Consider the following 21,215-nt stretch of genomic DNA (forward strand, 5'->3'; position numbering starts at 1 on the left):
AACTTGGCACTCACACCAATGCACCAATCAGAAAGCCAAATGGGCACACGCCGATGAGACTCTGCACGTGCAAATGTAGATGCACGAGTGCGCATAGCGAGGCGATTCATGCAACCCCACTGTGTAAAGCACAACTCCCTCGATAAGCAAAAGGATACCAACTGACTCAACTGTTACCTTAGGGCAGAGTTCTGACCAGATTTTAAAGACTCAAATTAGAAGATTGATTTTGCAACTCTCAATAAACACTTGAAAGATTGTTTTAATGGGTTTCAATTTCAAATGGTTATGTACATATAGAGAAAACCCGCTTACCAACAAGCTACTGTTGGGTGGCCTTTATTCCAGGATTTGCAACGATATGGTAATGCTATGGAGACAGGATGCTGTACTTAGTCATTTAGACTTCATCAAGGACTTGAAATGGCTAGTAGCATTAAATTTATCAGTGTCAAGTTCAAATAACTCCGCAGAGCAGAGACAACATATGTATACGACTGTGACAAAGCATCTGTGCTTCAGGCCAACAAACCCAAATCAAGATGTTTTTGCATGTCAGTACCAATGTTCACTTGCAAACAAGTCATTGCCATGCAAAGCAGCTCCAATGCGTTATTCTCTGCAGTGACTGAAGTAGGAACTCTTGAGTAGTATATTTAGGGCATAAGTATCGTGTGCTGTCTAACTTCTCAAAGAATTACTCTATTGAAACCTACGCTTAGACCTAAATAAGCAAAATGGACAATGACACAAGCTCTTGTTCTCACAGCAGCTGTGTTTTATTCACTGGAATGGAGAGCAGCAAGAAAAGAGGAGAAAAAAATATATAAGCGTCTCTCACAAATAAAATAAATTCACTGCCAGTAGCTATACAAAGGTCCCAACTCCACAAGAATTCCAACATGAGCTCAACGGAACTGCAGAGCACTGATGCGCAAGCCGATGGTATCCTTGCCAACCTCGGCCACGGAACACACACCGCACACGGAGCCTTTGAACTCTGGAAGGTAGCTGGCTCCGCACAACGGACACTTCGCTTCCGGCTTTCCTCTGTAGATGGGAATGTAGCTCTTGCCGCACAGTGCAAACGGGTTGTGCTCGTCGTACCGCAGCTCGTGCGCATCTGTTGGCGTCTTGTCGCAAGCTTGAAGGATCTTTCTGGTCTGCGAGGCCACGTCGGGACGCGGTCCCAGTTCCAGAAGCCGCCTGCCGAAGGACCCTGCCGTTTTGTAGTTTTTCAGCTTGAAGAACAGGTTGAGTGCAGTGCGGAGGGTCAGGATCTGGTGGACCGGCTGCAAGTTGCAATGCGTGAAGTACGCTGCCATCTCGCAGGCCCGCTTCTGCTGTTCCAACGTCTCCTTGGGAAGCGCCTTCCGTTCCGTCTCCAGGGAGAGACCCAGGATGTACTCGCGGCACACCTCTATGAGCTGCTGGGCCTCCGCCATCTCCTGTCTCGTGTCGACAGCGAGGAGAAGTACGGACAGAAGAAGGGCCCGGAACTTCTCGACGGCCTCGGAGAACTTTCCGGAAGTGGTCAGCTGGTAGCACACCTGCAGACGGTCAAGCAGGTCCGACAGCTTGCAGCCTACAGCTGGGAGCCCGCTCTTGGCGGAACTGGCGTCCCTCCAGTTCCGGAGGGGGTGTCCGTATAGACAGGGCAGCTCGGGCAAGCCCTGGAATGCCGTGCGGGAACGCGCGAAGGTCGCCATGAAGAGCGGCCGCAGGGGCTCGAAGACGACCGCACCAACTTGGTCGTGGAGCAGGCGGAAGGCCGATTCGAATGACCCGGCCAAGACGTGGTCGACGGCAAGCTTGGAGTTGTTGACCCACTGCTGGCTTTGGGAGACGCCCTTGGTCGGGGCCACGAAATAGCCCTCGTCCCCAGCACCAGGGGTGGGTCCAGTCGCTTCAGCGAGCTCGGGCGGTAGCTCAATGTCTTCGTCCACATCCCATCCACCTTCTCCAGCTTCGCCAGCTTCAAGGGGCTCCTTTTCGCCCGCTGCGCCTTCCTCATCCAGAGCAAGTTCAGCATCATCACCCCATCCTAACCAATCACAAAAGGAAATTACGTCAGCACTACTTCACACATGTGAAATGGAATTTTTATTAAATAATGAAGTAGTGTTGCACATAAAAGTGAGTCGGGAACTTCAGGGTACATGGAAAGAAATTTGACAGGAGAAACAACAGTACAGTTGTAAAAATAACAAACTCGTTTTTGGTACCAACAAAATACAGGCATTCAATGATCCATCAGTCACTAGCTGGACTTCAATTATGTATACTGTTGTCACATTGTGACAACATATTGTCGAACATCCTTGAAAGCACCTCTGACCATATTTAGAATCTCACACTTGTTCCTGGCATATACGGTGCGGAAGTTGAATCTCGCCACAATGAAATACAGTAGACTCTCACTAAACGGAACCTGAAGGGGCCAGGAAAATATGTTCCGTTTAACTGTAGTGCCATTTACAGAGATGAATAGAGGTGTGGAATTCAAATACAGTAGAACCCCGCTGTTACGTTCCTCACTGCTGCGTTTTCCCGGCTCTTACGTCGTTTTCCGCCGGTCCCGGCATAGCTCCCATAGGATACAATGTATTGGGAACCCCGCTGTTACGTCGTAACTGTCGGACCGTTCCCGTATGATACGTCGCGAAGTGCGCCCGGAGCCGACCGAGTGACTACCAAAGAGAGCGGCCATGGCGCATTTTCACGCAGCTTGGCCTCGTTTGACCGTAGTATTAGCCGCATGAGAGGCGCAAGCAACAGAATCTTTCAATTGATGCAAACAAAAGCATGGCCTTCGAGATTCAAATTGCAAAGATGGCGTCTATGACGTAACTGCTCGCGAAAGCAAGGCCTTTGAGATTGGCATTTACTATTGACAAAAGCATAGCCTCTGAGATTTGCATTGCACAAACATGGCGTGTATGACGTAATTGCTTGCGAAAGCAAGGCCTTCGAGATTGGCATTCACTTCTGCCATCGCGTTGGCGTAGACTCATCATCATCGTTATTTGTCGGAGAACGGGGGGAGGAGTTCGAGCTGGTTGAAGCTCGCATGGTCGTGCGTGCGGTTCGCGGTCGGACTCGCCGCGCCGGTCGTGATTGCGTGTGCTTAGTTTTTTCATGCTTACAGCTGTTGGTGTTAAAAAAATCACATACGTTGATTACATTTCTGTGGATAAGGCCGTCCTAAGCTCCGCGTTTCTATCCATAGACTAGATCGCGGCTGAGCGCGCCAATTTTCGTGCTGCTCGTAAGAATTGAAAAAAAATTCTGTACCACTAAATATTTTGCCGTTTTTCCTGTTTTTCGGCTCTTACGTTTCCCGTCTCTTACGTTTATTTCCTACGGTCCCTTCAAAAACGTATCAGCGGGGTTCTACTGTACCAATCATATTAGAGTTAGTTGTTCAAATTAAGCAGCAACTCCGTTTAAGAGATTGTTGTTTAATGACAGTCTACTGTAGTCCATTTCCAAATTTTGATGCCTTCCCAAGTTACACTCACAGTAAGTGGAATCCCGGCAAGGCTACACAAAGATGCTTTGTTCTGCACCACATGACCCGCAGATTTACCTTCAGCGTCCACTTCCACGTCTGCTGCAGCCATGGCAGTTTTCTTTGTGGTAGCTGCACTGTCAAAGAAGCCTCGGGTGACGCTCAACAGGGGCCAGTTCTCGTCGCACGGCTGGATCGGCACGGGAGGCGTGAGGAGAGGGGCGTTGGGATCCGGGGCGCTGTGTGACTCCGCGTTTGGAACCAGCGGAGCGAGAGCCTCGGCCTCTTCCGTGAGTCCGTGAGTGCGGGCACACAAATAGGCCAAGGAGGTCTGTCCACAATTCTGCAGGGCAACAATATCGAAAGCTCACAATTGACAGAAAGAAAGAAAGACTAGGGCAGCTATCCTAGAACTGTTAATTTGATCAACATGTCTTCTTCAGCTTGACCTCATCCGAGTGCGTTCAGTTGCTGCAAAAAGCGGCAAGCCATAACATGATCGTGCAAGTTCGTTAAACGGGAGGCCACATTAAACCTAGTTCGACAGCTAACATGATCACGGAATAAGAGTTAATGCAGGGCCTCCAAGATTTTCGTGGCCAAAAGCAAATCTTGGGAAGCTGCGTTCACTGCACTGAAGCGCCTTTCATTCCTCTCACTTATGTAGAGAGTTGTGGAAGCACCGTCACGTCAGATGACATTGCGGAAGAATAACCTGAAACAGGGGGCGCGCTGCTCATTGAGCTCTGGCCAATCAGCGGCAGCCGAAATGGACAGTTCGAGAACAGCTCCCTTATAGGGGAAAACTTGAAGGAAAATTGAAAGCAATGCTGAAGAACATGGACAGCTGGTCAAAGGAAAACAATGACAACAATAGTTTGAGGGCAGCAACTATGGTGGCGATGGCTGCATATTAGCAGTATGGCAAGGCCAATACAGCGCATGCAACGCAGTTTCAGAAAATCTCATGTTTACGAGGTCATGCTGCGAAATGATCTATGCAATTGAAACACCATTTTTTCGCATGATAGCTACAGATGCCTATGTAAGGCATTGCTATGCATTCAGCTTCTGCACCTTTTTTTTGTGTACATCGAAGAAAAATAAAGCATCTGAATCTATTGTATTTACTCAAATCTAAGGCGATGTTTTTTTCGAAAAAACGATGTGCGAAAGGGTTCGGCTTAGATTCGAGTACCATGATTTGACCGCAGCCGCCACCTACCTAAAGGCCCGGCCGCACTTGAGCATGGTGGCTCACCATGCACCGATCTCAGGCTACCGTATGCAGACAGCTCTTCATGCGCATCCGAGGCTCATTTTCGCAACATCCTAAGGTAGCTGCATGGTGACAAGGTCACTCAGGCTCAACGGCAGAGTGGTGGTCCCCGTGGCTACTCAGGCCGACCACGTCGTCTGCTTCGTACTGTCCATTGTTCCGAAATCTTGCAGTCCCACGTTTATGCAGCGAGGGTCGTCGAACCAGCGAGATTTCACGCCGGCAAAGGTGGATCGGGTCACGTGATTAAGGCGCCGGTGATTGCCACGCACTTTGACACCCTCTCTCCTCCTGTTGGGTGACGCGGAGGTGGCAGAGGTGCGAGCACGGACTTGTTCAGTTTTCTGGAAGCGATCGTGCAGTGTAGTCATGCCTTAAACAGGTGCTCGCGAAACACCTGCACCAACTCTGCTTCAAAAGCGATGGCCTGCATTAATTTGACCGATAAAGTTTTTTTTTTTTTCTGGCCTTGCGAATTTCAGGGGTCGGCCTGCAATCGAGGGCGGCCTAGATTTGAGTAAATATGGTAAATGATGATAACGTTGACAATGGCAGCTCGCATGTTACGGATAATGGATGAAATTCAGAAGGAAGACAGCGGTTTTTTTCTTCCCTGCTTCAGAGAACCTGAACTCGGAGTCGATGAAGCAATGAAGGAATCAACAGCAAATACCCACCTTGAGAATCTTGATGCGCTCCTGCACGTCGCCGAGGTACAGGGCGTTGGTGAACTGCCCGCTCGTGTCCTTTCGTATCTCCGCAATCTTGAGCATCTTGCGAAGCTTCTCCAGGTTGCCCGTGATCAGGTAGAGGAACGACAGCTTGTCGAAATTCTTGGTGCGTTGGTATGCCATCTCCACCACCTGAGGCACCAACAAGGGATGCAGGTTGAAACGCGACATTCAAGAAGGGGCAACTCATTGGTTGCACATTAGTGACAAGTACAGCACGCTCAATTTTAAGGGCACTTAAAAAAATATGATAATTAGCATACAAATGTATACATTGAGGTGTTTAGTGCATACTAATCACATTTATGAGGGGTTTTAATGCACTAGTCATAGAGGTTTAACTAATCACCCTAGCCTCATCACTGCCTGCACATAGTAGTACAGGACTTCGTCATGCACAGTATTAAGCATGTCACAGTCCTCTATTATAGCACATGTGTTGTTTTGGCCATCATATTAGGAGAATGGGGAGTCAGATCTCGCCAGAACACACTATAAAAAATAAGCTCAGGTAACGCTAACGAAAAGTAAGACATTTATGGAAGGCTGAGATTCAGATACCTTTAATAAGTGTAGAACATTACTAATCGAGTACTGTACATAATGCAGTTTTGTTACTAAGAAAACATGCACCCATGATTCAAGGAAACCAAAGCTCTGGTATGCAGCAATTTTAACGAAAAAAGAGGTTTGAAACAGTTCAAAAACCTTCTCTACAAGATCAAGTTTTCATTAATGAAGTGCACGTCAAAGTTGAAGAATGGTGCTGAAAGTGTGCCCAAATCGCCAACAAGCCACTAAATTGGAAACAACAGTACTACATGATGTAACTGTACACAGAATGTGTAATGTGCAACGTCCCCAATCACAATGAATGAATTATTCGTGCAGGTACAGAAAGGAACAGCTATGCTTTCGTTTCGAGCCCCTCCATTACCTGGTGATTTCCCTGCATCAGAGCCGCTTCGCCCAGCTTTTCCCAGCATTTCTTGTCGTCAAGGGTGCGAGCTGCTTCCAACGCAACCTAGAAGAACGGAACATACGAAACTCCTGAATTCTGAAATAGATGCGTGCTAGCATGCTTGCATGAATAAAATCCATGCCATAATCATTTCGCTCACTGCTTTGCATGTACAGTGACAGTTTCAAAATCAAGGGCCTAAAGGCACAATAGAAGCAAAACCTTGGCTCCAACTAAAGTGACAGATCACTGCCTCAGTGAGGCTGAATTATCACAATTATCAGGAACATTACCTTTAAGAATAATAATACCACTGTTAACCGGGTGACCATAACTGTGGTCAATGTTGCCACGGTCAAGTTATGTTAGCCATAGTTATGCTACACACATACGGTGTAGTTATATGATGACAGGCCACACTGTGGTTAGAACACCAATAGCAACTGACCCCGGATCAAGCTTGGCAATCTCAGTTCAGTGTAGCCGACATTTCGTGAACGGCAAGAATCACGAAGGACGCAATACCCGAATGCAGCAAGTGCCTTTAACTCTCCATTATTATGATTGTATTGTAATTTATTTTACTGTAATTTTAACTTTATTGGGGGTGCAAATGATATGCACACAACTTTGAAGTGTGGCTTCAAGTCAGTGCAGATTCGCTCTGAGTAGGCAGCTTCATAGCATAGCAGCCCCTTGCTGCAGTGAAACTACCTTTCCAGGTGGGTTAGATGCGGTAAAATACACATCCACTAGTTCGTGTTGAATACCTCGAAATTTCAGAAATCTTAAATTCGTGTTGAAGGGAATTCTAATACTATAATATTTGTTATAATATTCAAAACGCCCGAATATTCGCACATGCCTAGCTGCACGGCTGGACTGCCACTCATGCTCACCTCGATGTTTCCGCATTCCAGTGCAAGGGCAAAGCGTGTCTTCTCGTCCTTGACGAAGTGCAGTGCCACCTCAGGGTAGCCCTTCTTCTGCAGGTAGGCTATGATGGACTGGCCCACCAGCTTGGCATTTCGCACCATGTGCAGAACCTGTTGGCAGAGCGGCGGAACTGTTCAGCTATATTTCTAAGCCGCAATCATTCATACCAAGTCAGGTGCCTGGCATAAAACTCCCATCGTTTCGCAAGTTCTTCCATACCGTGCACTATTAATCGACTGGAACAACTTTTTATCCCATGTAACTACTGATACTAACATATACATGTTCCACCAGCTGCTGCACACTGAGCACACTGACTGACTTAACTTATCCTTGTTGGTTTTCTTTGAGTGATGTTATACACGTTTAAATACTTTCTTGAAGGGGCCCTGCAACACCTATCCAAGCAATTGTCGAATGACATCATTAAAAGAGCTCCTTGCCTCACAAATCGACTGCTGCAAAAATTTTTAAAAGCTGTCAAGCACGAGGGGAGTTACAGGGATTTGTTGCTTGCTTGAAGCGGTTTCTCTCTCCTTTCGTACTAGCGAGTGCGCTGAAAGCTATGCAGGGAGGGGGATGACAATGGGCAAGAAGGTGTGTCTCTTCGTCAGCGCACGTCATGACCTTGAGCACTTTTTCTTTTTTGTTTTTCTTCTAACGCACGGCTTACTTTCAGTGTGATCATGAGCACGTGAGGGGTCACGAGGCGGCATCCCGCAGCGGCCGTGGTAACTGTGCAGCTCACGATGCTCAAATCAGCCAATGGCTGTGGACTTTGGGTTTATGGCATCATTTGTCGAGGGATGAGGGAACGAACTCTAGCTGACTTTGAGAATTGTAAATTCCAGGAAGCGTGCTGCACTCTAATGTTAGGCTTGCGTGTTCTCAGGAGACCCGAATACCAACCAGCAGCGTTTTCTGACCATCCCGAAAAAGTGATGCAGGGCCCCTTTAACTGACTAGGCATGTAGATTGGCACACACTCTTCTTTGTTCTTCTTGAAAACTGAACCACGAATCTTAACATTTTTTACTGATCTACATGGTGTTGTTTACTAATTATGTTTACCAGTTCTTCCCTATGTAACACCTTACCTGATTGCCTCCCGAAATTTTTGAAAAACGAAAGAAAAAAATTGTACAGTCTTTGCAACACAGAGCTCCGGGGGTCTATGTTGAATCGAATTTAGGATTTAAACATCCCAAAGCAATGCACAGATTAACCCTACAACACCTGAAATGCTGTTCTGTACTTATGTTTTGTTGTGCTCGCATTATCGTAAGCGCCAGCAACCTGTTGCTAAGGCCTCGCAGCTGTTGGCAGGCAACAAAATAGTATTAAAAGCGCACACACAAAATTTATAGCATCCAATTGAGCAGGAGTTAACTTCAGCTGTGTCAACTTCACAACTCCAAAGGTCTCGCCATCTTCGGTCAACAAGCAACATTTTGACATTGGAGATTTATTCTGTTTATGCTTATGATAGATTGGGTAATGCAAATGGAAAAGGGACAGAGAAAAGCAATAAACGACACCCTGATATCACTGTGTGTTGTTCATTACTATTCCCTTGTACCTGTTACAGTTGCGCAGCTCAGTGTCTCGTCAATCTAAACCGACCAGCCCGTTGATGTGCATTATCCAACTTTGTTTAAACCACAATGTCAGGTGCAAAGAAAGCTGGGCATAGCTTGCACTAGTGGCTCAAGGCTAGAGTAGAGAGACAGCAAAGCTCGTCGGCACCTAGCTGGCCCTGGCTTTTTGAAGTTTTGCTAAGTATTGCGAGGTTATGCTAAGTGTTGCTGGGCATTGCGAAGTTTTTGTTGAGTTTTCATAGACGTTGCCAAGTTTTGCTATGTGTTGCGAGGTCGTGCTAAGCTTTACTAAGTTTCGCTAGACATTGCTAAGTTTTTGCTAAGTGTTGCCAAGTGTTGCGAGGCTTTATCACTCTAAGCCAGCCTTCAGTCTCGACAGATGCCCCTGCATTACAGACGAGTGCAGCGTTGCCGGGTGGAAGCCAGTAGTGCTCAGCTTCGAGCCAGGACCAGCTAGGTGCCCATCAGCTCTGCTGTGTCTCTAGCCTTGCACCACTAGCGCAATCTATGCCCAGCCTTTTTCAGCCAAGGAGCCGGCCATGCCATGCAAGGGCTAGATAGCAAGATAGCAGAGCGAGCGCAAAGCTATGCGCAGATGCGCCAAGGGGTTGCTCGGCAATACGAGGTGATGTCATTGCTCCATGAGGTTTGATTTGTCCATGACGAATGGACTAACGCTTGGTTTAAATAGCTTTGCTGTTAAAAGACACTCACCTCATCATACTTTCGGTTGACCAGAGCAAGCTTGAACCGATACTCAGTGGGGTCGATGCCCAGGACACGGGGCCGGCACTCGCGGTCCAGGCAGTACACACTCGAGTCCTTCACACGGGTTATGTAGATGGGCAAGTCCAGGGTGCGGATTATGCCGTGGTCACTGCGGGCCAACACAACAGAACACGTGACTGCTACTGTGCACTTCGCACAGAAAGTTGACTACTTCCTGGGCGACTTTCATTCAAGCAAGACCGAGGCACAAATAGCAGTCGAGCGGTCGACAATCGATAGACAGAATGAGGCATCAGCAAATCCAGTTTAGTAAAGAACGGCCTGTGCCTCAGCAGCATCACCGCGGACACGAGCTCTTCGTTGGTGGACTTGCCGAATACTTCTGATTGCTTCTTTTTATGCCTTTTGCTCTAAAAAGGATGCTGAAGAAATATAAGCTGAGCTCTCCTAGCTCCAAAACAACATTTCCAAAAAACCACTCTACCCTTGAGAGGATGTTTGGTATGATAAAAGTGATGTAAAAAAAAAAAAAAAAGCTGATACTGGTTTCACATTCGCACACATCAGTTTGCAGTGACATCACGCATCTCAATGGTGTCTGTTTAGGCTTAGTTTTTATTGACAACAAAATGACTATACGAGCATTCCAAAAGAGTCAAAGGCATCTACTAAGCTAAAATGGCCATAATCTGCAAAAAGAAACATAAGGTTTGAGTGAAAAATTCAAAAGCTCGAACATTTACCTTCAATTTCTGTTGCAATTATCAGAATGCTACTGCAAAATTAACGATGCAGTTTTTATAGCATACATTACCCCTCCAGAATAGTTTAGCATTTCCTTTCAGTATCCCTCGGACATTATCCTTTCGCTCCTTCGCAATCACGACTAAAGAGACAGTGTCGGCGCTCACCCGTTGGTCAGACTGTATTTGATGTGGTTGGACGTGGTGTAGACGAAAACACCCGAGTCGTCCCATGCCCCGCTCTTGACACGAGTGCTCTCCTGAACGCTGCAGAGCACCTCCAGGTTGCGGTTGCAGATGGTCAGGGTGTGCTTGGCCAGGAGGGCAACGTGGCTCATGTCTGAACTCCACACCACATACTTTGCCTTGGCCTTGACAGAGGCACGCTGCCTGCAATCGTGAACGGGAAAGAATCACGCCATGCACTCGTCTCACAGAAACCGCTAGGTTTCGAAACATCGTCATAATTTATTCTACCATCAAGGACTCATTGCCAGGCACTACGTCAAAGTACATAAGAGTAGAGGGGGGCAATGTATGGGACACATTAGTCCAAGGTCCTCGTTACATGAAAAATATGCAACACCCCGTCGAGAGCCACTGCCATCTTTGTAAGCCATTGCAAGATAAGTGAGGGGAAGTGGACCAATCAGAAAAGCAGGTGAAACCTCAATCCCCTGACGTTCCACCTTCCGCATGCAAGCATGTCACAACTAAGACCATCTCCATTCCTAGGCTCTCCTCGACTCGTATCAACCAGAAAGATAATGAAAACATCTCAGAGTAGGCAATGCTAATTATGCCAAAACAAAGGGGAAGTCCTGTAAACCGGAACAGCGTTTCATTGGCCTTTTCAGAAATTGATGTGGGTCCCTGTTCATGCTAGCATCAACAGCCAGATAAATTAGACGCCAGGTGAACTGGAACAGAAACAGAATCGAATAGTATCTTCACATTTTAGTCTCCCGAGTGTTGGTTAAAAATGTAAACACTACAACAATCTTTTCCTATTAAATCTTTCAGCTCAAGGGCACATTAAATGAAGCACACACACACACTCACCTTCCCTGAGTCACATCAAACAGCATCAAGCTGTCAGAATCGCGCAGCAGAAGCATGCCTGTGCCAGCATAGAAGATCTCATCACAGCTGGGTGTCTGCACTTTCTTGCTGACCTCGTTCTTCATGTTTTTGATGACAATCTGAAAGCACAATGGTAACCATGCAAAGTACATGTTACAAAATGTCCCAGCTGTGGATTTCCTCTTTTAATCCACATCACCTGGCGCAAATCATATACTTTAGACAACACAGCATTCCAGAGGAGTTCGTAACAATGGTTCATGCTTTAAATAAACATTTCTGTTTTTGACATCACGAAACATTGAAGATGAGACAAAGGGGAACGGGACGAGTGTTGATGTACCAACTAAAATTTATTGTTAACATCTATGTGTTTTATACCATATGTTTATTTGAAAGAGATGGAAAGGACTTACTAGAATTCCTGGAAAGCTTGCATTGTGAGCTCCCTGGTACACCATCTAGGAGCATTGTAGTTTAATGCAAACAAACAGAAATAGAAAGCTCCGCTGACCAATGACGACATTAACCCTTTCGCTGTCACTGACGTACCAGTACCGTTTTCGCGTTTCCCCCTCACAGCGTCACTGACATACCGGTATGTTCTCCATTGTGCATTCAAAAATTCGCGCCGAAGAGCAAAGCTGGCGTGTTTGGCGTGATTCTACTGGTTACGTCATCTGTGCGGTCTTTCTAGAAGCATATATTTTCACCCCTCGCTATGTTGGTACATGTATTGAAGGGTACGGAGCGACCATGCCCACACTTCTTTACTGGAGGGCATGGTCACTCTGCACGCGCTACTCTCTCGGGCTGAGCGACCATGCGACGCGCATGATTGCGGGTGCAAGTGTTGGTCTGCCATCTGCTGCAGGTTTTCCGGGGTTCTTTTTCTTTCTTTTTTTAACATGAAAGTGTTTTATGCCGGGGTCCACCAAGTACATCCGTCACGGATATGACGTTGATAAAATGGACACCAACAGGTGAGAAAGAAAAAAACCAAGAAAAAGATACCCCGCTGGGAATCGAACCCACGACGTCGCGGCCGCGACGGCAAGCGCCCGACGCGCTACCCACTAAGCCATCGCGGGAGATGCACGACACGGCGCGAACGTGCCTTATATCTTTCACACATTCTCTTTCGCAGAGGGCGGAGCGGGGTGGTGCCGCCGTCTGTGAGAGGTGAAAAGAAGTAATACTTCACGATCGACACTTACTAGCGCTTACTCCGAGATTGCCCGCGATGTCTGAGGTCATGGTTAAAGCGTCTCGATACCAGAGCGGTAGAGTGGCCGCGCTGGCGTCGCCGAGGCACCCTTGACGCAGTTACGTTCTTTGCCTTTGGCTTCGTGTTAGCGTGCGTCGGCTCATCGGAGTAGTGCATCTTCCACGTGCACCAACAGGATTTCTCCGCCGCCGACTGCTTCAATTGCGAGAGCACCGACTAACAAAACTGCTGCAATATGCGTTGCAGAAAGGACGCGATTTCGACGGGCGAATGTCGTGCCTTTGTGGAGCGAGAGCAGCGCCTGCAAGACAGAGGCCAGCGGGACGCACGCGTTTGCGGCTAAGGCTACGAACCTCTACCTCCCGTGTTGCTGAAGCTCAGTGCGTGTTATGTATGCATGAGCACAGGCGTCGGCTACCCATTACTAGAAAGCGCACACCGTGCCGTTTCTCTCCTTAATTGACGACGCTTTGAAGAAGTGCATACCGGGTACCAGTGTTGATTATGAGCTTGTTGATATCATCCTTACGCGGGATTCACGATTCGCTTTGTCCAAATATATGTTCACACCGTCGGCTACCACAACAGTTTAATCATGATCATGGGCATTAGTCGTAGCGATACAGACATGCTGTCAACATGGGTGCATCCACGGCAAACGGTGCTATAGCTGCTAAACACGAATAGACATTGTACAAGCTCTCATATATCATTACACAATAAGCACTACTTCTGTGAAGACACGTTTCACTTTCGTGTTATACCGATTCCTATGACGGAGGGATCAGCCATGTTTTTTTTTTTTATTGCGTAGGTTTGTCTGCTACAGCGCGTCACGTTCAGGGACGCGCGCCGTTGCCTCTCCAATAGACAGAAACATGACTCAATCACTGCTTTCGCTCGATCTCCGCGGCCTCACTTGCTGCTATCAGCAGCAAACAAGGTTGTTGTATCTCCTTTCCATCCCTATCTGTCATCTTGACTTCACAACGTGCAATTTCTTTGCGTTTCAAGATTCCCTGATATTCCCGAAACCAAGCCAACAATAGGGGTGTGTCACGGTCAAAAACATCCGATAGTGAAAGGGTTAAAATCTTCACCAACCTTCCAGGTGGTCATGTGGTCTTCTAGTGTCCCAGCATCTAATGATGTCACTCTCTCACATATAATGTTACAAGAATACTATCACTAGGTATTTGTTAATGTATTTTTAAAATAAAATGTACCCGGAATGTCACAGACAATGAGCTTACCCCAGCAGGAATGCATTTCAAGCACACAGTTTCGAGAAGGATAATTTGAATAATGCCATAGTGAACAGTGAGGTAAGTGATGGCTACAGCTCTACCGAGATAAACAAAACATACAACGCATGCTGAAGGTAAATTTGAGCCAATCCAGCACACAGGAAATGTAATTCATCAGAAAGATTAATAATAATAATCGCTGGGGTTTTACATCCCAAAACCAGGATATGAGTAAGAGGGACGCCTTAGAGGGGGGCTCTGGAAACTGACCACCTAGCGTTCTTCAATGCGCACCTAAATTTAAGTACACTGGCCTCTAGCATTTCGCTTCCATCTAAGTGCGGCCGGGATTCAAACCCGTGGCCATCAGAAAGGTGCACTTACATTGTGGGTGCGATCGAGCACGGCAAAACGGTTGCGTGCCACCCAGACAGCAGTGAGGCCGGTGGATCGCTTGCCCTCGACCATGTCTGGATTCTGTGGGTCGTAGTCTTTCGGAACCATGCACAGGTCGTACGTGCTGTTATCTGGGTTCGCAGTGCGCGTGTTCAGCAGAACGGCGTTCTCCGCTGGATTGTACGACATGCTGCACCAATAGAGAAATAATAAATTGAAAATAATAATAACAATAATGCTTACCTGCTATTGCCTTTATACATCTCAGTGAATGAATTTCCCTAAATTGCCTGATTTGAGTAAAAAATTAGACCAATGTAATTAAGATTCCAATGTGAGTCAAAAAAATCTATCTGTGTGGCGGCAAAAGTGACTTTCGGGAACAGTTACAGCTGCAAGCAGATTGGAGTTGATGTGGTTACGAGATAATCAACATGGCAACAATGGCTGCTTCGATGAATGCCATTTCAGACCTGTAATTGCGGCATGAAGTAAAAAAATCGGATGACAAATGGCTTTAGCATCCGAAATTTCAGATGCCTTTGTACAGTGGTTCTGTGTGGCACGCGGCGGTGCCACTACAGTGCCCACATTATCAGGCAAATTCGAAAGATCAGGCACCTAAAACGCAGGTCGTTGGCTGTAGCCAAAAGGCTGACAATAAAGGTGAATTAAATGTAGCACACAGATACGCACCTGAAAACAGGGCTACGGCTACCGCCCCGGAACTGCAAATAGGCCACGTCTTTGGAGGTGGTGAGGTCCAGGCGTCGAAGGAAACGGTCCTTGCAGTAATACAGCAGGTTGCCGTGCAGGGCAAATGCAGGGCGCTCACGCTCGAGCTTGAACAGGATCATACCTGCGGATTGAGGAGGAGTGCAAAATTAAAAGAAATTGTGGTATTCTATGTTTCAAAACTGAGATACCATTATGAGGCACACCGTAGTGCGGAGACTACAAATCAATTTTTACCGCCACTAAAATGCAGCCGTCGTAGCCAGGAGTCATTCCTACGTCCTTGTGCTTAGCAGTACAGTTGAAACCATTTATAAGAGATATGCACCAGGGTGCAGTTCCTGTCCCTTATGTGAGGTGTCTCTTATAAGCAGGGCACCACGGTGCCATTTTCTGATCAACCCCTTTTTCTATGTAGGCACACTGATGTGTCTTATATGCAACTGTCTCTTACCTGAGTGCATCTTATAAAAGGGTTCAATGTTACAATGCTATAGCCACAATGTACCATGACAGGTCCTCCATATAGCGCTAGTTCATAGTTTCAGCCTCACGTCAATGTACTCGAGTATTCTGGTTTGCTCAGATGGAAGGAGTGATTGCCCCGCAAAGGCATGGTCTTAAGTTCAAGCCTCAAACAATACACTTTTTTTTTACCAACAACAAAATTAGCCTTCTCGTAACGCTGTAACATGCACTGTTGTACAGTACTCTTCTAGCAGTGGCAATATTTCAGTGCATTTCAAAAAGAAAGACCTGCGCTGCCTTTTGACCAGCCAATCTGCACCAGTAATGACATGCAAAATTCCAGGTAACGCACCCGAATCGTGTCCTGCCGCAAAGAGGTTAAGGCTCGGGTGGCTAGCCAGGATCCAGAAACGGTCGTGCTCGCGCCGGAAAGTGTGCAGGCAAGTGCGCTTGGACATGTCCCACACCCGGATGCTCTTGTCCTCTGAGTTGCTGAGGATCAGCTCCTGCCTGAAAATTGATCAGGTGAAAAAAAGAAAAAAAAAGTTTAAGCAGAAATTCCCAACTGGGGAGAACACAAGCACTATTTGGAATCATGTCATTTAACCAACATATGATAGTGCTAGCCAATATTAGCCATAATTTGGGCAACAAAAGCTGACATTAGCCACCATTACCCAATGTTAGCAGACAACAGCCAACCCTTAGTGAACACTAGTCGAGAGCTTTCATTTAGGCAGCACTAGCCAACATTAACCAATGCTGACCACTGCAGGCGATATGAGAGCAGATACAGCAGATTCTCGGCAAACGAAAATCACTGAAACGGAAATAACGGAAAATATGACTGGTCTTGTAATCGAATTCTGCACCCCTCTTTACCTCTCAGTTAATGGAACTCCTGTTAAACGCAACATATATTTTCCTGATCCCTTCAGTTTCCATTTAATGAGTCTAGTGTACAGTAGGACAGGACATCATTCACTACTAGGAGAGACCCACTCCGTCGTGGCGCGGGTCACACCAAATGGACCAGCAGAAAGCACAAATAAGCTCCAGATCGACCAGTGGCATTCAGCTTCATGGCTGCGGAGCAAGAAAACTTCTTCCAGCTCGGCCAGTGAAATGCTCCATCAGGTAAGTGACAGCTTACCCACTCCTGAACATGGCAGCTTTCCTATTCACCTTGCGGATATCTATGGGACTCTCTCAGACATGCTTGGAGTGTTGACAACTTAGAAAAGAGGCTGTTAATTAGTATGATGTAATTAACTAAGTTAAGCACTGTAAGCAGAGGAAAGTTATGTAAAGACTGTGCCATCCAGTCCCACATTATAATGCAGTGCTATTAGGCAGTCACCGTTATATATTTTCAAGGTATTTCGTTCATAACATGTTGCAACTGTGTCAGAACAAATTTTCACACATGTAGCATTATAATTTTGGCCACTGCAGGCCAGTCTTTATATATAAAAATAAAGATATTTTATAGATGTGTGCCTCTGATATATGATGCAATCAATAACAGATACCTAAATATCCGTTAGAGGCTGATACACCAGTGAATATTCATTGTACAGCCTTCTGATCCAAGAAGGAACATAATTACAATTATTCAGTCATATCATTGCTCTCCACACCAAAGTGGTGTGGAGAGTAATGATATTGCTTTTCGATTTTCATTGACTTTCGTTATTTTTGCATTCAGTTCTACATTTAAGACTGCACAGTCATCACTAATACGCAAATTTAAATACATGTGGAGTGCCCACAAGGAGACGTGGCGACTGAAGTGGTCATGTTCAAGGTGCTAGTGTTCAACAACCATCACATGTCAAATTTTAAAAGATGTGTGCTGACCTTGGGTGGAACAAAACACAGGAGACATTGCAGTAGTGGCCGCGGCAGGTATCCACTTCCCAGGCCTTGGAATCGTTCATACGCCAGAGCTTGATCTGCCGGTCATCAGCACCCGACACCACAAGGGGTGCGGTGGGATGGAAAACGGCCCAGTTGACACCCCGCTCGTGACCTGGGGCAAAGTCGCGTCCACTTTCAGTCAGTCAGCTAGCTTTGAAAACTTAAGCACTGCACAGACCTCAAACTTTGCGAGTAGTCGCTTCCCTTTACAAGAGTAAACACAGCTCGACCACATGATTGGTGTTGTCCAAAGACTGAAATTCATCCTAGCCAGTCACATGGTAGTCCATCAAAACATGGCGACTAAAGAAATTTACAAGTAGACGCAGTGACACTGTCACTGCAATGAAGTTCTTAATTAGACAGACTTAACCGTGACCAGAGCAAATGCACAGTGGGCTTGCCGCTGTCATATACGGGTCATTGTTAAGACAAATGCCACAGAAAATGCCCCCGTCCCTTTTTACAGTGAACTTCAGAGGTAACACGAGGGCTGGTCTTTTTAACCCATCTCTAGTAGAACATTTATATCCGCCCCTTCCTGCCTATAAATCTTATGGCACGGTGTTAACATCAGATGATTCTTGCCATAGCTGCCGTCCAGTCCGCTTAGCGGCATCAGTGGCACGGTGAAATGTCATGAAACCAGTCTATTGAAAGATGACATGCTTATGAAATGTCGTGAAATCATCCATTGAAAGATGACATGCCTACATATCATCAAGAGAAAGAAAACACCGAAGACAGCAGCTAAAAGCATGAGCGATAGTTAGGAGACAGGAAATCTGCAGGCCAAGAATAAGTTCAGTTGGCACATGACAGGGCTAACAAGCAGCATGTGGCTGGTAAAATCGACAGATTGTACAAAGTGCTAGACTGTATTGATGGGCCGCCCTGTTAGAATACTAGCATGTCAAGGTGTCGTGCAAGGAAAAAGCTTGATTGAGCGACAACAGTGATAAGCTGCTGTAAAACCTGCCCCGTCACTGAAGGCAAATTGATGTACTGTGCACGGTGATATTTTGTACAGTCACCGTGGCCATCATGTTTGGATACTAGCACGATAAGAAGCTGCTTCCGCCAGAGTTCTTCAATATAAAATTTGCGAAACTGCGTTCAGAAACCCGGACAAGCCCACGACCGATTCTGCGGGAACCTGCAGATTGTTGCGTCATCTATTATGAGCAATACAAAATATTACGTTGCAGTGCTAGCGTTGTTGCGAGCGTTTATTAGTTTATTTTTCGGTCAACAGATGACGCGACAATCAGCAGACCCCCCCACGATTTCAGCCAATGGGAATTGCGCATTTTGATACACGGGGCCTATGGGGAGTTTCGCAACTCGTACGACTGAAGAACTCTGGCTTCTGTGACGTCATGTGCAATCTACCTAAAGCCCGAACAGCCACGAAATAAAGGAAAAACGGCAAGTGCACAGTCACAAGACAAGCTGTACCGTCTAGGAAGTGTCGCACGACAGCATCCGATGTTCCAAACAGGTCTGTGTGTCCTGGATTTTTAAGGTGGTCGTCAAGACCCCCCGGTCCAGGTGCCACATTCTTCTTTCTCAAACCACCCAGGTCCCAGACACGGATTGTCTGGTCGAGCGAGGCCGAGACCATCAGGTCTTCGGACGGGTGGAACTGGGCGCACATGACGTAGTGAGTGTGCCCTGTGAGCACGCAGATGCAGGTGCGTGACTGCCAGTTCCAAACTCGGATGGTCTGGTCGTCTGAGGAACTGAGGATCCATGGGTACTCATGGTGGAACGTGGTCGTACGAATGTAGTCCAGGTGGCCTAGCAGCGTGAACATGCATCGCCGCTGCTTGTAGTTCCAGACCTGAGAGTGACAAAACAAGTTGTAATGTTAAAGGAGCACTGACATGAATTTTAGCAATTTTTGTATTGTGGCTTTAAATAAAAGCACTGGTGTTGATAACCCCAAAATGAGCATCACGGTACCTCAGAACGCAATGTATATATTTTTATTCCGCTACCTTACAAGAAAACACTTTTGGTTTCGATATCGAGGTTTCACAGTTTCACAGTGACGTGTTACCACAGTCTGACGTAGGTCTAAGTAACGTGGGGACCGCAATTCATGATGCCCTTGCAGCAGTATCCATCAAATGCTGCCAGTTGCATGTTAAGCACATACACAAAGATGAGTGTTTTGTCGTCCGGCGTCTATGACAATGATTTCGGCCTCATGCAGGACACAAAATTCGCATACTCAGCACAGAATGTTAAGTCTTCATGATAAAGTCCATTGTGGTAGGCTGTGATGCCTCGAAATCGTGTCAGTACTCCATTAACCTGCCCTAAAGTCTCAAATTCAATTATCAATTCAACTTTATTTCGCCATCACAAGTACATGATAATCAAGGTGTCCCGGTAAACGCTGTCTATGGAAAGCTGCTTGACAATACCATGAACAGCTGTAACACTTCGGCAGTAGTGTGGCTACACGTTAATAAACTTCGAATCACGAGTTGAACTAGCAGACCTTAATAACCGTGTACTGCAAGGAACATCTGTCAGAAGCACCCCACAATACGCACACTCGTTGACAGAGAGTTAAAGTCGCACACTCATTGACAGAGAGCACACAGTGAGATCTCACGAACCTGAAGCCTTGTATGGGGGCGCATATTTCCTCGTTCAAATGTAAAACGTGCCCTTCCGCAAGGGGACCGGCCCCATTCAAAATGCAAGGAGTCAGGCAAGCGCGCTAGCACTGGCACCAGGTATCTATGACGAAGATGTGTACCTGTAAAGTAAACTGGGGTATATCTGCAATTATGAGCACACAGGCGAAAACCCTGGTATGCAGAGACGTTGACTACGCACGTTCCAGAAAGAAGCCGTACGACGTGCATCTGTCGATAATTCACAGGACATCTAGATGCGAAAGACAGCTACGCGCTGCTGTGACGATTTGGTGAGAACATGGAAAGCTTTTGAAAGAAAAGAGTCCGTTATTTTGCCGGTCAGTAATCTCGAAGATAGCTACTTAAACTAAACCACAGATTACTGTCGCTAAGCAGCCAACTCCGACGAGACATGACACACTAGTGCCCATCATTGATGCGCAGCGGTGTGGTGGGAGTCAATCCTTGTTAGTTATCTTCGATGGAGTAAATTTTCGGTGACAGCTAGTTTTCTTCCTCTGAAATAAGCACGGTAACATACGACACTCGTAGTTCATTGCGTCAGCGGCCGGCTTTGGGTGTCGCTTCATGTCGGGACGGCTCGTTCGGTTCGCTAGGTCGTCTCACCTTGATCTGATAGTCGTCGCCGCCGGAAACAAACAGCGGCTGTTGGTTGTGGAAGCAGATGCCCCTCACGGGACCGTCGTGCTCGTCAAATTTGTCGAGAAGCGTGCACATTCGGTAGTCCCATAGCTGAATGACGCCGTTGTGGAGACTCGCCAAAATCCACGGCCTCTTCGGGTGAAAGCTAAGGCCCTTGACGCGGGCCGACTTGGTCTCGAACTTCGTCAGCATTCTGTGTCTTGTCTCGGCCTAACGATAACGAACGAAACAGCTTTTATTTAGAGAAATTGCTTGCCCGAAAATATTAACATCGGCGTCGTGGCAAAATCTACAGGCACGCCAACACCGCTGCCGACCTGTCACTTCCGCTTT

At 46.7% G+C, this 21,215-nt stretch overlaps 1 protein-coding gene across 1 annotated transcript; it reads right to left on the reverse strand.

Moving 5' to 3' along the window:
- Positions 1–755: 755 nt before the first annotated feature.
- LOC119404823 (coatomer subunit alpha) lies at positions 756–21,215 on the reverse strand. The gene is made up of 14 exons (XM_037671496.2): positions 20,847–21,215; positions 19,024–19,408; positions 17,506–17,677; positions 15,998–16,155; positions 15,139–15,301; positions 14,431–14,632; positions 11,551–11,690; positions 10,657–10,878; positions 9,731–9,893; positions 7,382–7,528; positions 6,459–6,545; positions 5,468–5,653; positions 3,590–3,854; positions 756–2,044 (listed from the first exon to the last, which is right to left on the reverse strand). Exons 1-14 carry the CDS (start codon positions 21,072–21,074, stop codon positions 909–911), a joined length of 3,654 nt encoding a protein of 1,217 aa, XP_037527424.1. The 5' UTR covers positions 21,075–21,215; the 3' UTR covers positions 756–908.

The sequence above is a fragment of the Rhipicephalus sanguineus genome, chromosome 9 (genome assembly GCF_013339695.2).
Source record: "Rhipicephalus sanguineus isolate Rsan-2018 chromosome 9, BIME_Rsan_1.4, whole genome shotgun sequence".
Lineage (NCBI taxonomy): Eukaryota > Metazoa > Arthropoda > Arachnida > Ixodida > Ixodidae > Rhipicephalus > Rhipicephalus sanguineus.